Here is a 15,615-nt window from a genome sequence, read left to right as displayed (position 1 = left end):
ACGCACCAGTAAACAGAGGAGCAGCCCCAGTCCCTCCATGGGACCCAAGGACAGAGTCCCGAATTTACTCTCAGAAGACTTGGGTATGAATCTCAGTTCCGAAACTCCCTGATGGGGTCATCATGGGCACGTTCTGACTGTCTCCAGGCCTCAATTTCCTCCTCTGCAAAATAGGTGTAAGGCACACCTTTCCACCCTGTCCCGTCCTCACAGAGCTGTTGCACAACTCAGAAGAGAAAACGGTAGCATCTCTGTAAGTGGAGTCATGCAGGTGCCTGTTACTTGGCTACTAGCTAAGGACCGCTGTCCGTTTGCTCAGCTGAGGCCTGTGATGGCCCAAAACAGAGTACTGGGAGACGACAGAGGGTCATCCTGGGGCAGGTGGGGAGCATCTCGCAGGTACAAGCACCAGAGGGCATGGACAGAGCCTAGGGGGCTTCTCTAGTCTTGGCCACGCCCGGGTCCCCTTGAGGACGCATCCACCACCCGTCAGAAGAAACAGACCCCTTCCCTGTGTGCGGCTAGGGAGACTAGGGCACAGACAAAAGTCTGCCCTTCCGAGGCCCCAGGGGTCCTATCCCCAAATCCTGGGCAAACACCCCTAACCGTGCCCCTGTGGCACCTTGACACACGCACATGCACATGCACACACACACGTTACTCCCCGCTATGTATAACAGCGTGGGCTACTCAGCCTCAGTGCGGAAAGGACCGGGCAAGTCCAGCCTCCCCAGCTCTGCTTGCCAGCTACTGCAGTCCCGAGGAGGCATCCCTCATACCTGCACCTCAGCCATGACCCGTCCCTGCCCCCTTCTTGGGACTAACAGAGAATCCATCCATTAGCGCCGAAGCAACCCTCCTCCCCCGTCCTGCGGTCCCAGCAAAGCTCTGGCTTGAGCGCGGTGACCCTTCAGTCCCGCAGTCCATGTGACTGGGTGGGCCAGCCCTGGACTCTGGGTTTTCATCCCAGCCCTGCCCACCCCCAGAGGCAGGTCCTCGGGCAATTCGCCTTTCCGCCATGGGCCTCCATTTCTTCCTCTGCGGAACTGGGATAAGGGGCCTGGCTGTGCTTGCCCAGCGGGCACATGGAAGGATCAAACATGATGGGGTGCTCAAAGGAGCCTTCACAGGGAGACATGGGCAGAGCCAAGGAGCACTCCGAGGGAAGGAGGAGCCCAGGGTAGCAGGGTCAGGAGGTGAAGGGATGCGGGGCACATTGGTCCTCCCACAGTTGCAATCGTCACCCCAGCATGGAATTACAGGCGCGTGCCACCATGCCCAGCTGTTTGTTTATTCATTCATGTAGTCATTGTAGAGGTGAGGTCTCGCCAAGTTTTCCAGCCTGTGCCGAACCCCTGGGTTCAGGCAATCCTCTCACCCCCACCTCCCAAAGTGCTGAGATGGCAGGTGTGAGCCCATGCCCACCCGGGTGTCCAAGCTCTCACTGCAGCTCTCTGGGGGACCAAGTGAGACGATGCTTAAGTGCTGGCTCTTAGTGGGCGCTGGGTGAGCAGCAGCTGCCGAGGCCCTGCCGCCCCCGACGCTAACCCGGTGGTCTTCCGCAGGCGGGGGGGGTGGCCGTCCTGGCTGTGGGCATCTGGACCCTGGTGGAGAAGAACGGCTACCTCGGCGTCCTGGCCTCCAGCACCTTCGCCGCCTCCACGTACATCCTCCTCTTCGCGGGCGCCCTCGTCATGGTGACGGGCTTCCTGGGCTTCGGCGCCGTCCTCCGGGAGCAGAAGGGCTGCCTCTCCACGGTGAGTGCCCGTGCTGTGCTCGGTGCCCCCGCCGGGTGCCCGGCCGGGAGAGGAGCCCAGCCCTGCAGGGGGAGGGGGCTGAGGCCGTGGGAGAGCCAGAAAGGGGAGCTGCCGTGGGTCTCACGCTGGCCACATTCTCCAGGGTCTCGGGACCTAAGCCGGGGCAGTCTCAGCAGCGGGACCGGCAGCGCCGCACCTTCTCGTCCCTCAGCCCCATCTCCCTCGCCATCTCCATCTTTGTCTCCTCGTCTCTGTCTCTGTCTCCGTCTCCTCCTTCCTCCTCCTCCTCTTCCTCTCCTTCCTCTTCTGGAAATTTTCCAAGATAGGCAAAAGCCAAAAGAGTGTTAGAAGGAGGCTGCACCTTATCACCCGGGGTTCAACAGCTGCCACCTGATCATAGCTGATCAGGTTTGTCGGCACCCTCCCCTGCATCCTGCCCCCTTTCTCACCCCCGTGTGACTTTGAAGAATCCCAGACATCGTGTCATCTGTAAATATTGCCGGGTGTACCCCTACAACTTCAGGAGCCCCCTTTGGAAAACATAATTTTGCCATGATCACATCTAAAAACAAATAACAGCCGTTCCTTAATATCAGGAAATAACCAGGCAGTTTCAGAGCTCCCCAAAGGACCCATAAACTGTTCTCTCTCTCTCTCTTTTTTGCAAGTTTTTTTGTCAGAATCTAAATTAGGTCCATGTGTTAAAATTGGTGATTTGTCTCTGAAGTCTCTTTTAGATTCTAAGCTCTATCATCAGTCAGTCAGAGTCTCAGTCTCTCTCTCTCTCTCTCTCTCTCTCTCTCCTCTTGCAATTTATTTGTGGAGCCAGGCCACTTACCCTGTAGTCTTTTGCAGTCTGGACTTCCTGGTTCCATCCCCGTGGTGTTTTTTGTCTAACACGTTTGCCTGGTGGTTGGATCTGGAAGCTGGATCGGCTCTAACTGATGTGGTTGTTCTGGAGAGTATTTCCCGGCTGGTGTTGCAGGCGCCATCGGCTCCTTGCCAGTCTCCTACTTGGGAAGAAGATCACAGCTGCTCAGAGCGGCAAGAGAGAAGGCTGGGGTGGAGCCCGCAGGGCCAGAGGCCTGGAGTCCAACTCAGGACTCAGCAGACCCCAACTTGCCTCATTGGCAGAGGCAGGCTTCCTGGTGCCTGGGGGCCCCTCCCCACCCCGCAGCCCCTCCTGAGGGCCAAAACCAGGTGTGGGAAGAGGAGAAGAGCCTGGAGGAGGCCTCCAAACATCCAGACTAGCGAGGAAGCCTCAGGCAGAACCAGCCCAGTCTAGAAGAGCAAGGCTGAGCCCAAAAGGAATCAGCAGCAGGAAAAAGCCTCAAAAGACCCCTGTGTCCCCCTTCTGCTGCTTTCCGGGGCCCACCATAGACTGGGCAGGGTCTGCAAGAGCCGAGGGCCGTCCCCTGATGCCTCTCGCCAGCCGCGGCCTGGTTTCTAGCCCTGGATACAAACCCCCTGCCTGGTCCGAGCCCAGTGAGCAGCTCTTCCTCACTGTCAAGAGAAGGGTAGCCCAGGGCAGGGTGCCGGCAGGATGGATGTGATGAGCCTGCAGGGTGAAGGCCCCAGAGCCTGAGCTGTGAGCTCTTTTCCAGATGCAGGGACGGGGACGGGGACGGATGTGCTGGGAGCCAGCCACACCCCCACCCGGCCTGCCTGCGCGGGGCCTAGAGTGGCAGTGGCCAATTGTGCCCTGTGGGGTCAGTCACCTGAGGTCCTTGAGAGTCTGACCAATGTGGCCTGACATGGCGTGACGGGACCGGGGGACGCTTCCTCTGTACAGCTCTGCCCAGCCCTTATGGGGCCTGAGGCCTGTAGGAGCCGTGCTGTTGGGCCGAAAACCCCTCTCCTCTGCAGTGTCAGTGAGCTCATCTGTGTCCTGTCCGCTCTGCCCCCTTGGCACCTGGGGCCTTCAGCTTGGCCTTGGGTTTCAGGCAGAGCCTCTGGCCCCTCTCACCTGAGGTCTGCCCACCACAGGCTCCCCGGCCGTGTGCTCCAGCTTCCTCTGGGTCATCCTGGACAGCCCAAGAGGAAGGCAGAAGACCTTGGGGGTCCGCCTTCTGACCCAGAGCCATCTATCTTGGTTCCAAGGAGCCCCTAAAGGCCGGTGGTCCCTGGAAACAGCCGCCTGCATTTCCCCCAGGGCCTGATTAGAACACAGATGTCCTCCGCTGGCCGAGGGCCGTCCACCCTCTCTTTGAGCCCACAACCTGCAGAGTCCTGGTAATCTGAACTTGCGGTGCCAGGCTCGCTCTCAGCACTCAGGCATCGACGCAGCCCTCACCCCACCCCGAGAGGGGCTTCCTCTTACTATGTGCATTGACAGGGAGAAGCCATGGGTAAGGCAGGTGACATAATTTTTCTAGTTACACTGCGGGTCGTGTTCTTTGAGGTGATGCTCAGTCAGGTGTGGCCACAAGAGGGGGCAGAGGAGAGGCCCAGGAAGACGGAATCTAATGTACTCCTGGGTCCTAGCCAGGGTTCCTGTACACCCCGTCAAGAGGGGGCACACGGGAGGTGTGCCACAGCCTGGGCTCCGCCAAGCAGGTGGGTGCAGAGAGTAGGCGAGGGCCTTCTCTTGGGGTCAGGGTGAAGCATGCAAGGAAAGGCAGGCGTGGATTCCGCTGGTGCATTTGTTACTAGGTCACGGCCAAGGGCGGGTAGCAAGGGGAATTCGTGGCAGGGGCCACCAGCCCCATCACACCTGTGTACCTGGTTGCTCGGGTGGCGTGCCCATAGCCTGCGTGTGGGGATGCCATCAGCAGGGAAATGGGAAGTTTTAAAACGTGCAGTACACACTGGCAGGGAGTGGCATGTGGCTGACTCCGAAGCCCGTGCTCTGATCTAGCACACTCAGCTGTGTCCAGGTCTTCACCCCACTTTCCAGATGAGGAAGCTGGGCTCGGATGTGGCATCAGTGAGGGCTGGCTCCGGACTGTGGTTTCCAGTCGGTGGGAGTCACCTCCGAGAGTCATCTTTCCCCGGGGGAGGCCAGGCCCGACGGAGGGCAGAGGGACAGGAAGTTGACGGGGAGGGTATGGACAGGGACACACCCTGCTCTCCATCGTGGGTCTGTGCAGAGGAATGGCTCTCAGAGATCTGGCTGGTCCCAAGAGAGGGCTCCCTGCAGCCCAGCCTAGCACCCCAAGGCAGGAGACCAGGGACATGGTGGTAGCACCCCCTAGAAGCCTCCAGTGTCCCAGCGCCTCCTGGCTCCCATCGTGGTAAGGAAAAAACAGCACACACAAGTCCACACAGTCGGCTCAGAAAGAACCTGGAGCGTCACAGAGTCTGATCCTCTACCCAAGGGCTACAGGCTGAGGGACACCCAGGCGTTGCGGGGGACATGCAGAATCCCTGCTGCTTTTGGAGAACGGTGTGATCCTGGGGCTCGTCCCCTTGCGGTCTCACAGGCCAAAGGAAAGCCTGAGGTTGAGTGCCTGACCGCACTCCGCTCTCCAAGCCACCAAGCCACCGATCCCAGCCACCGCTCCACACTCCTCTTACCCGGTCCATTCACAAGATCTGTCCGGCCGTCCAGGCTGATCCGTGAAGCACAGATGTTTCCCCGTTCCCCAGTCATAAGCTGACTGCCTCTTCCTCTGGAAGGCCTGCCCAAAGGGGACCTAGCCCTGTGCCAGGGCTATGTGGGAGACATGTGGAGACTTGGTAGAGGCCACGGCCTTATGCCAGCCTAAAAGGCTTGGGGGGGCACTTCCCCTGTCCTCCTGAGCTTTCTCAACCGATAAAGGGAGCCTTGTCGTCCGTCTGGTGTTTGAGGCAGGGCAGGGGCACAGTGGCTGCAAGATACCTTCCTCCTCAGATCCACTCTACCCCGTTCTCAGAGACCTGCCTGCATTTGCTTCTGTCCCACACAGAACTGGTGATGTCGCTGGCTCGAGTCACTAAGCAGACACATCGGGGAGGTGACAGCTTGAAGCTAAACTCAGAAAAAAGGGTGCATGCACACAGATGCACACAAACCCAGGTACCAGTACAGGACTTCAGGGACAGGTATCTCTGCCAGGGAGCTAGCAGACCTGCAAACCTCAGAGAGGGGCCTAGAACCTTCTCTGCCCCTCTCCGAAAGAACAGTGGCCGAACTGGCCCAAGGACAGAACACGAGGTGAAGCAGAGGATCTTGGGTAATTCGTTCAAACCAAGAGGATGGCTGCAAAACTTTCCTTGGGCTAACAGAAGTAAGAATTTTAAAACCCAGGCTCCCATCTAAAGTCAAGCAGTGTGGTTAAGGCAGCATAAAAGCGTTCTCTGGTTCCCAGCAGTTCCTTCCTGGCTTCGTTTCATTTTTTCCCCTCCGGGTCTAACTTCCTCTTGAAATCTTGAATTGAATAAAACAAACAACAACAGATGCTGGCAAGGATGTGGAGAAAAGGGAACCACTTCTACACTGTGGCGGGAATGCCAAGTGTTCAACCGCTATGGAAAACAGCGTGGCGATTCCTAAAAAACTAGAAACTGACCTTCTGTATGACCTAGCAGTCCCCCTTCTGGGAATATACCCTGAGGAACTTAAATTACAAAAGAGATATCTGCACATGCATGTTTATTGCAGCACTATTCACAATAGCCAAAGCATGGAACCAGCCGTGCTACCCATCGAAACTGGACCGGATGAAAAAATGGACATATCCATGATGGAATTTTAGACAGCTATAAAGAAGGACAAAATTGTGGACTTTGCAGCAACTTGGATGGACTCGAGTCTGTAATACTGAGTGGTCTGTCACAGAAACAAAGAACAGAGTACCACCTGCTCTCACTTGTCAGCAGACCCTGATCACAAGGCCATAAGAAAGGGTTTGGCCGTAGTGGAACGCTGCCAGGGGAGGGAGAGGTGACACAACACTAATAAGAGTACCTGACCTCAAACCAGATGAAGTAAGGACCAAAGGGAGGCCCAAACTTTATGAGGACCACTGTACGCCTAATTCTGAATTGTACCCCACATCTTTAAGATAAAAAAGGAACCCAAAATAAATTTTTTTAAAAATTTTTCAACTTTTTGGGGGCACAATTGAAAAACAGATGCATTGTGAAGTGGGATGGGGAAGAAAAAAGAAAGCTTGAATCAGCTGAAGGCTGAGGGGTGCTCCAGAGTAAGGCTAGCACTAGACAAAGTGGCCCCCAGGAGGAAGGACAGAGGTGAAAGCCTGGGCAGCTGAACGACGTGTGCACATCCACGGTGATCAGGCGGAGGAGGAGGACTGACATCGGACATTCTCAGCGAGCTGCCCAGAGAGGGACCGTCCGGCCCACACCCGGCGCGTCGTCTGTCCTGGCGCGAACCTTCCTCCCAGCACATCTGCAGCCCCTCCAAGTCACTTTCCCCAGAGAGAAGTGCTCGTCGGGGACAGGAATAGCAGGCACATCTTTGCCGGGACTGAAATGATGATCAGTTCGGCATTGGAAATCCGCAGAGGGAGAAAGGGACTGGGGCTTAAATTATTCACACCAGATCTTCTTTTTAAGCGAAGGCTGCATGAGAGAGAGAGAGAATTCAGGCCATCTGAGCCTAAGGCCGATGACCAGGACAGATGCCACCTAGATCAAAAGAGAGGGATATTTTTAGAGTTTTGAATATGGGCTCTGAAAACTTTTACATCTCCAGCCAAATGAGGATCGTGATGGATAGCTCAAACTAAGCCAGGTCTTTATCGGGGGCTCTTTTATATTTCGGGGGTGGATTAAAAGTAAGTTCTAGAAGGCTGGGCGCCGTGGCCCACGCCTGTAATCCTAGCACTTTGGGAGGCCCGGGTGAGAGGATGACTTGAGCCCAAGCGTTCCAGACCAGCCTGGGCAACGAAGCAAGACCTCGGCTCTACAAAAAAATGAAAAAATCAGCCGGGCGTGGTGGCCCATGCCCGTATTCCCAGCTACTCAGGAGACTGAAACAGAAGGATCACCTGAGCCCAGGGGTTGAGGCAGTGGTGAGCCATGGTTGTGTCACCGCGCCCCAGCCTGGGTGACAAAGCGAAATCCTGTTTAAAAAAAAAAGTTCTGCTTAAGGCCATTGCTCCTGTGCCCTGCAGCCTGGGCTGGGTCACATGCTCTAAAGAAGCGGGTGCCAGTGGGAAGCTTGGAGGGAGCCCAGTCCCCATGCCCGAGAGCTGGTTGGTGCCCTCCCAGGGCATATTCTTCACCCACGAGTTGCTTTACGTTGCTCCACCAGCCACCCAGGCCCAGGGTAGACATCGCCGTGTCTGGTGGGATTTTAACCTTGGAGTCAGCCACCCCCACGCACCCTTCAGCCAGGGCTTTGAGAAGCCCAAACCGCTCTCCAGCGTGACATGTGCAGTGGAGGCAGGGGGATGGATGAAATGACCTCTGAGGCCTGAAGTCCCTTGGAGAAGCTGGTTACAGCTGTCCCCCAGTGCCAGCCGTACGGTGGCAGCCCAGGAGACCCGTAGGGTCTGTGTTGGCTTCACTCCTAGCCTTCAGTGGGCGCACCGATCTCCACTGCCTCCCCAGCATTTTCCCAGCCAGGTAACTTCCACTCCCTCCCTCCGGTCGTCTGCAGCTGATGCCATCACGCATTGATCGGGCTGCCTTATCCATCGACCTCACAAGCACTTCCAGCACATTCCCAGCAGTCCTGATCCTCCAGGCACAGGCCAGGTGAAAAGGGAATAAGGAAAAAGGGACTATGACCCAGTTCCAGGCTTGGCGTCTGGTGGGGAGTACAAGGTGCCTGTATTTTAAAGGTAAAGGGGCCGAGTGTGGTGGCTCACACTGTAACCTCAGCACTTTGGGAGGTAGAGGTGGGAGAATCGCTTGAGCCCAGGAGTCTGAGACCAGCCTGGGCAATGTAGCGGGACCTCGTCTCTACAAAAAATGCCAAGAAATCAGCTGGGCATGGTCGTGTGAGCTCAAGAGGGCGAGGCTACAGTGAGCCAGGATTGTGCCGCTGCACTCCAGCCTGGGCAACAGAGTGAGACCCCAACTCAGAATATTAAGGGTAGGAATTCGTGTCTGGATTCGGTCAGAGGAATTGATCTCTCTGAGTCCCAGGACTTTTCCTGACCCCTAGGCTGCCCTGTCCCCTGCTCCCCGGCATCTGCTCACTCTTGTTTCTGGAATTCTTCCCTTTCCCCTCATAGCCCACCTTGTCCTAGAATTAAGGGCCACTGCTATGGACCCATCACCAGCCCCATCCTTTGTGCTCCCCTCACACCCCGCAGTTTTTTCTGTCCCACCTGTGGACACCGCCCATGAGAAGACAGCCAATAGGCACGTCCCTCTGGGAGGCTGGGAGGAGGCGGAAGTTGGTTGCCTCCCCCATGCCTGGATCCATCAGGCCGTAGCATGCTCTGAGTCCCCTGGGCCGTGTCTCCCAGGGGGAGGCTGGCCTCGTCCCCCCAGCCAGCCGACCAGGCCCAGCTGCCCCCCAAGGGTCCTGCTCTTGTCCAGCCCGTTCAGGCTCAGCTTTCACTGTCATGGTCCGAGTACCACTCGGCTGCTCACTCTTGAGACCGATAAATCAAGGGGCAGGGAACTGGTAGAGGTTTATTTCTGAGTTCGAATCCAGGGAGCAGAGCCGGACTCGAGGTCTTTCTAAAGTGGTTCTGCTTCCCCTTCGGGCCTTACAGCCCACTTTTAGAGTCCAGAGTTGTCGGGACCTGTAAATTAGCCACGTGACCGGCAGAGCTTGGCATAGGACTTAAGTGACAGCTGCATTTTACATGTAGATAGTGACATTTAGAGTAAAGGAATTTGACCATGCATTCCGAAAGTTGCACAAGTCACAAGGCTAACGATGACATTGATGCAAAAGTTATACCAGTCACAAGACTTAGGATTACACTGATGCTATATCGTTCAAACCTGTGATACTACGAAGGGAAGGAAATAGGAACCACGTCTTTGCGCATAGTCTGCAGGGAAGTCAAGGATCCCCTGAGCTGCTGACTGGGAGTGCCCTTCTCCAGGGGCTGTGGCAATATGAACAGACATGAGCAGGTCTCTGTGTCACCAGTAGTCCCCCTGGAAGCCTAGTGACACCTGTCTTTGGCTTGTATTTCTGGAACTGCGTTTTCCTTCTGTGACCTCCCAACACACACAATGTGAGCCCCAACATTTGGGCTGGGACTCTGGTTGGCCTTGGCCACATTTTCCTTTTTATTTGACTTATTTTTAAAACTTTTTTTGAATCAGGGTCTCACTCTGTCGCCCAGGCTGGAATGCAGTGGCACTGATCATGGCTCACTGCAACCTCGACCTCCTGGGCTCAGGCGGTCCTTCAGCCTCAGCCTTTTAAATAGTTAGGATTGCCTAGGCTGGTCTCAAACTCCTGGGCTCAAGCAATCCTCCCTCCTAGGCCTCCCAAAGTGCACATTTTCTTGATGTGCCTCTGGAAAACTTCCTGCCTCCCCGAGACGCAATGTGTTCCCTCCCTGTCTCTTCCAGTTGCCCTTACTCGGCCCATCAGCTCTCCTCGCCCGGCCCTAGCCCCTGTCTCTGCTCCCAGCCCCTCTGGCCAGCTTCAGACACTGGCCAGAGCACATCCCCACTCCCAGGCCGAGTGTCTCATTCCCCACCTCCAGCGTGGCTGCAGCTGGGCGGCCCAGGCTGAGCCCTGGGCTGGGGCCAGGAAGGCCGGAGGTCACCTTCAACTTTCCAGCAGTGACATCTCGTTACAGGAATGGCTCGAGGCTCCCAAATCCACATCCTCCCTTTCTGCACAAACAGCCGGGGCAGCTGTGCCTCTGAGCCGACTGCCTCCTGTCCGTGGTTAATTGCTAGAAAATAATTTGCCCTGAGGTCATGGCCGCTTAAACAGCTGGCTTGTCTTTGCCTGCTTGGCCGGTGCTCTGAGCTCCCTGACCCTCCCTCCGTGCCTCTGTAATCCTCTCACACGCAGCCAGCTGGGAGCCTGGGGTCGGGCTCGTCTCCCTGAAACTGAACCGTGGCCACGTCCGGAGGCTCCCCTTTGACTGCTGCCACGGAGAAGAGGCCAGTCCCCACCCGTCCCCAGCTGCCTGGAGCCAAGCCTCGAATGTCGGGCTGCAACTGGGATGGAAGCTTTGTGAGCCCAGTCTTTCTCACACAGAGTGGTTGCACAGATAGAAGAGGACGCCTCGGGGAAGCTCCCTGCCTTGTGGCGGAACCAGTCCCATGGAGAAATTCTGAAATTCCGGTTATATAAGGTTTTTCCAGCTTCCCTCAAAGACAGCAACAGCTGATTCTGACCTTCCTATCTCTTTGGACTCGTAAAGCTGCCCCAGAAACTCCGTCTGGGGCTCTGTGCGCCCCCATGAGGCGTAAGGTCCATCCAGAGACTCCATGTCTAATGACTCGCCTTCATGTCACAAGGAGACACGTTTCCGCAGGTTTCCTGCACAGCCTCTCATCAAAGAAAGCGTGGGTTTGATGCGGAGAGTGCTGTACTGGTCCAGCCACACCGTGGATCTGAGTTTTAGAAAGAACCCTACGTTGCTTCTAGTTCAGACTCCCATTAAAGAATTAGTGGAGGCCGGGCTCGGTGGCTCAGCCTGTCATCCCAGCACTTTGGGAGGCCGAGGCGAGTGGATTGCCTGAGCCCATGGGTTTGAGACCCACCCGGGCAACTCGGCGAGACTTCGTCTCTACAACAAATTAAAAAAAAACTAGGTCAGTCCCTGCTGCCGCCGCTGGCCACCAGCCACACCTATGCCAGCAGCTCTGGTGCCACCTTGGGTCGGCGTCTCCGGGGGCGGGAGCAAGGCGTGGATGGGTGCAGCGGGGACGCCCAAGCGCTGTTGCGGCTCGGCTCGGGCGCGGGTGGCAGCGCCTCCACTTCTCCATGGGGCTGGCCCGTGGCACCCGGGTGCCCTGAGAACATTTCCACTGCCGTTCCATGGATTCACGGAGCAGGGTTTGGAATTCCTGGAGAACTGCCTTTGTGAGAAGTTGGAAATATTTATGTCAATTCCATCTCTTAGTTTTCCATAGGAACATCAAGAAACCATGAACAACTTTAGTAATTAAGAGTTTGACTGCCACTTCCTTGAAGGTTTTACTGCCAAGGACACTCTGGACCAAAAAATTAATGAAGTTTCTTCTGATGATAAAGATGCCTTCTATGTTGCAGACCTTGGAGACATTCTAAAGAAAAATCTGAGATTTTAAAAGCTCTTCCTCGTGTCATCCCCTTTTATGTAGTCAAATGTAATGATAGCAGAGCCATTGTGAAGACCCGTGTTGCTATCGGGACGGGATTTGACTGTGCTAGCAAGACTGAAATACAATTGATACAGTCTTGGGGTGCTTCCAGAGAGGATTATCTATGCAAATCCTTGTAAACAAGTGTCTCAAATTAAGTATGCTGCCAGTAATGGAGTCCAGATGATGACTTTTGATAGTGAAGTTGAGTTGATCAAAGTTGCCAGAGCACATCCAAATGCAAGTTGGTTTTGCGGATTGCCACTGATGATTCCAAGGCAGTCTGTCGCCTCAGTGTTCAATTTGGTGCCACACTCAAAACCAGCAGGCTTCTTTTGGAATGGGCAAAAGAGCTAAATATGGATGTCGTTGGTGTCAGCTTCCACGTAGGAAGTGGCTGCACTGATTCCGAGACCTCCGTTCAGGCCGTCTCTGATGCCCGTTGTGTCTTTGACATGGGGGCTGAAGTTGGTTTCAGCATGTATCTGCTTGATATTGGTGGTGGCTTTCTTGGATCTGAGGATGTGAAGCTTAAATCTGAAGAGATCACCCGTGTAATCAACCCAGCATTGGACAAGTATTTTCCATCAGACTCTGGAGTGGCAATTATAGCTGAGCCAGGCAGCTACTATGTTGCATCAGCTTTCACTCTTGCAGTCAGCATCATTGCCACAAAAATCATATTAAAGGAACAGACAGGCTCTGATGATGATGAATTGAGTGAACAGACCTTTATGTATTATGTGAATGGCGGAGTATATGGATCATTTAATTGCATCCTGTATGATCATGCACATGTCAAGCCCCTCTGCAGAAGAGGCCTAAACCAGATGAGAAGTAGTACTCGTCCAGTATATGGGGACCAACGTGTGATGGCCTTGATCGGATTGCAGAGCGCTGTGACCTGCCTGGAGTGCACGTCGACGACTGGATGATCTTGGAGAACACGGGCGCTTACACTGTTGCTGCTGCTTCTACTTTCAATGGATTCCAGAGGCCAACCATCTACTACGTGATGTCACGACCAATGTGGCAACTCATGCAGCACATCCAGAACCCCGACTTCCCACCTGAGGTAGAGGAACAGGACGTCAGCACCCTGCCTGTGTCTTGTGCTTGGGAAAGCGGAATGAAGCATCACCCAGCGACTGGAGCTTCAGCTAGTATTCATGTGTAGATAATCACCCTTGTAGCTGCTAACTGCAAGTTCAGCTTGAATTAAGGGTTTTGGGGGGACCACTTAACTTAGTTACCACTCATTTTGAAATGTCTTTGTAACAGTGGGGTTGGTGTAGATGCAGCAATATGGAAGACTAGGAGATGGGGTCACACTTATCTGTGTTCCTATGGAAACTATTAGAATATTTGTTTTATATGGATTTTTATTCACTTTTCAGACATGCTACTACAGAGTGCCCCCCAGCTGCTGAGCAAGCATTTGTAGCTTGTACAGTGGCAGAATGGGCCAAAAGCTTAGTGTTGTGACCTGTTTTTAAAATAAAGCATCTTGAAATTAAAAAAAAAACTAGCTGGGTGTGGGAGCGTGAGCCTGTAGTTCCGGCTACTTAGAAGGCTGAGGCGGAAGGATCGCAGGAGCCCAGCAGGTCGAGGCTGCGGTGGTTGGGAGCGTGCCACTGCACTCCAGCCTGGGTGACGGAGTGAGACTCCAACTCAAAAAAAACAAAATTAGTGGGGAAAAAAGCCACTTGGGGAGGAGGGGAGGATTATCATTTGGGTCCAAACTATGTTCCTTTATGGCTGGCCCTGGTTTTGCATACCTTGAGATGCGGTGGTTCTTACAGAGATCCTCTGGAGCAGATGCTTCAAGAGCTTTCTTTGGAATTCTTATGAGCCGTTTCCATCAGACCAGGCCACAGGCGGTCACTTCTGGAAGGACCGGGCAGCCCTGAGTTCGCAGGGGTAGACCAGTCACAGCAATCAGAGGGAGCTGGAGGTCGGGCTGGAGGTTGGTGGGGCCAGTTCAGTTCCCAGCACGATGCACAGGGATGGGAAGGCAGGACGAGGTGCAGGTCAGAGCCAGGAGGCCAAGCAGGCCGGAGCCCTGGGGAGCCAGACGAGGGGTGAGGCCCCAGGGTCCCACACAGGTTCAGACCTGAGGATGTTAGCACACACTCACGGCTCCAGAATCTGCTGGTCCAGGGGGCCTTCATGGAGGCCACGCCTGAGTGGAGTGCTGGTGGATGAGAAGAAACAGAACACAGATGGTGTCAGGGCAGGGACTTCCAGGCAGGAGGACCCGCGAGCTGGGCATGGGTTCTGTGTGCATGCACAGGGATTTTTCACACACAGTTACTAGCTTCTGAGATAGTAGATCGGGCTGAGTCAAGGGAAGGGTAGAGGGGGCAGAGACAGGCATTAGAGCCCATGGCCGTGAACCCAGGGTGAGCCCAGGTGAAAAGGCAAGCAGAAGACGCTTTTGCACCATGGCTGGCAGGGAGGAGGGCGGCCCCCCGGGGACAGACCACCTGGAGCACCGCCAGCCCGCCCCACTGGTGCCCAGGACGGCTGGCAGGAATTGAGCTCTGTGGGCTCCTTATGAGCCTGGGGAGCACGGCCCTTTCCCTCTATCCTCACTCACTCGTTCCTCGCCTCTCCCGACACATCCCCATCCACCTGCAGCTCGCCTGCTGAATCCACCCCACGTGAGCCCAGAGAGCTCACCCATCCCTCCGCCCCCACCGGCCGTTGAGCAGGACAGGACCACACGGTGGGTCCGAGCACGGGCTCGGCAGCCGGAATTCCTGGGTTGCACCGTGTGGCTGCCGTGTGAGCTCAGACAAGACGCGTAGCTTCTCCCAGCACGTGTCCTCATGTGCAGAACGAGGCCGGTGCCCCTGCCCACGTGGCAGCGTGATGAGTAACACTAGTACTCATCTCCGAGGGCGGGTAGAGAGATCAGGCAGAGTGCTTCAAGAGTGGGGGGCTGGCACCTGGGCACGCTCAGATGTGTTGGCTGTCACTCTCACGGAGCACCAGCACGTGCCAGGCTGCGCCTGGTGCTCTGGGGCCACCCATGGGAAGGAGGCGCCAGCCCCGCCACGGAAGGGCAGCCATCTCCTTCTGATGGAGGGCGTGCCTTTCTGTCTTTCCACCCCTCACGCCCTCTGCCCCTCTCCACCGGGCTCCAAGAAGCAAGGCCAGGACCCCTGAGCCGGGTTATTGCCTCCTGAGCCGTAGCTGGCAATTCTGGCACCCCTGAAGAGGGTGGTGGCCTCTGGTTGGTGGAATGTGACCAGCACAGTTAGCCAGGAGCAGAGGAGAGGCATGGGGTCCAGTAAACACTAACGTGGAAATGCAACCCGTCCAAACGACACTCAGGGTGCCTGAGAATCACTTATGATTGGCTTTTGTCTGACAATTCAATAAACAGTACTAGCCGGGCTCGGTGGCTCAGCCTGTAATCCCGCGCCTTTGGGAGACAAGCTGAGGTGGGTGGATTGCCTGAGCCCGCAGGTTCGAGACCCGCCTGGGCAACTTGGTGAGACCTCGTCTCCACAATAAATTTTTAAAAAGATAGCTGGGCACGGTAGCGCGCGCCTGTAGTTCCAGCGACTTGGAAGATTGAGGCAGAAGGTTCGCCAGAGCCCAGCAGGTTGACGCTGGGGTGACTGTGAGCGTGCCACTGTACTCCAGCCTGGGTGACAGAGTGAGACTCTGACTCAAAAAAAAA

General features: G+C 55.6%; 1 protein-coding gene and 1 pseudogene across 2 annotated transcripts in view; both read left to right on the top strand.

The window, feature by feature from the left end:
• Positions 1-15,615, top strand: part of TSPAN11 (tetraspanin 11) — a 50,959-nt gene that overhangs the window by 15,796 nt on the left and 19,548 nt on the right. Inside the window, exon 2 of the mRNA XM_008070518.1 lies at positions 1,566-1,757. Coding sequence (XP_008068709.1) covers positions 1,566-1,757 — 192 coding nt within the window. The remainder of the gene's footprint in view (positions 1-1,565; positions 1,758-15,615) is intronic.
• LOC103273061 lies at positions 11,399-13,449 on the top strand (annotated as a pseudogene). Its single transcript, XR_002482683.1, has one exon. The product of XR_002482683.1 is annotated as an ornithine decarboxylase pseudogene (transcript).

This window comes from Carlito syrichta, unplaced genomic scaffold, assembly GCF_000164805.1.
Source record: "Carlito syrichta isolate Samal-C Ts95f unplaced genomic scaffold, Tarsius_syrichta-2.0.1 Scaffold313469, whole genome shotgun sequence".
Lineage (NCBI taxonomy): Eukaryota > Metazoa > Chordata > Mammalia > Primates > Tarsiidae > Carlito > Carlito syrichta.
This window is presented reverse-complemented; position numbering and strand designations above follow the sequence as displayed.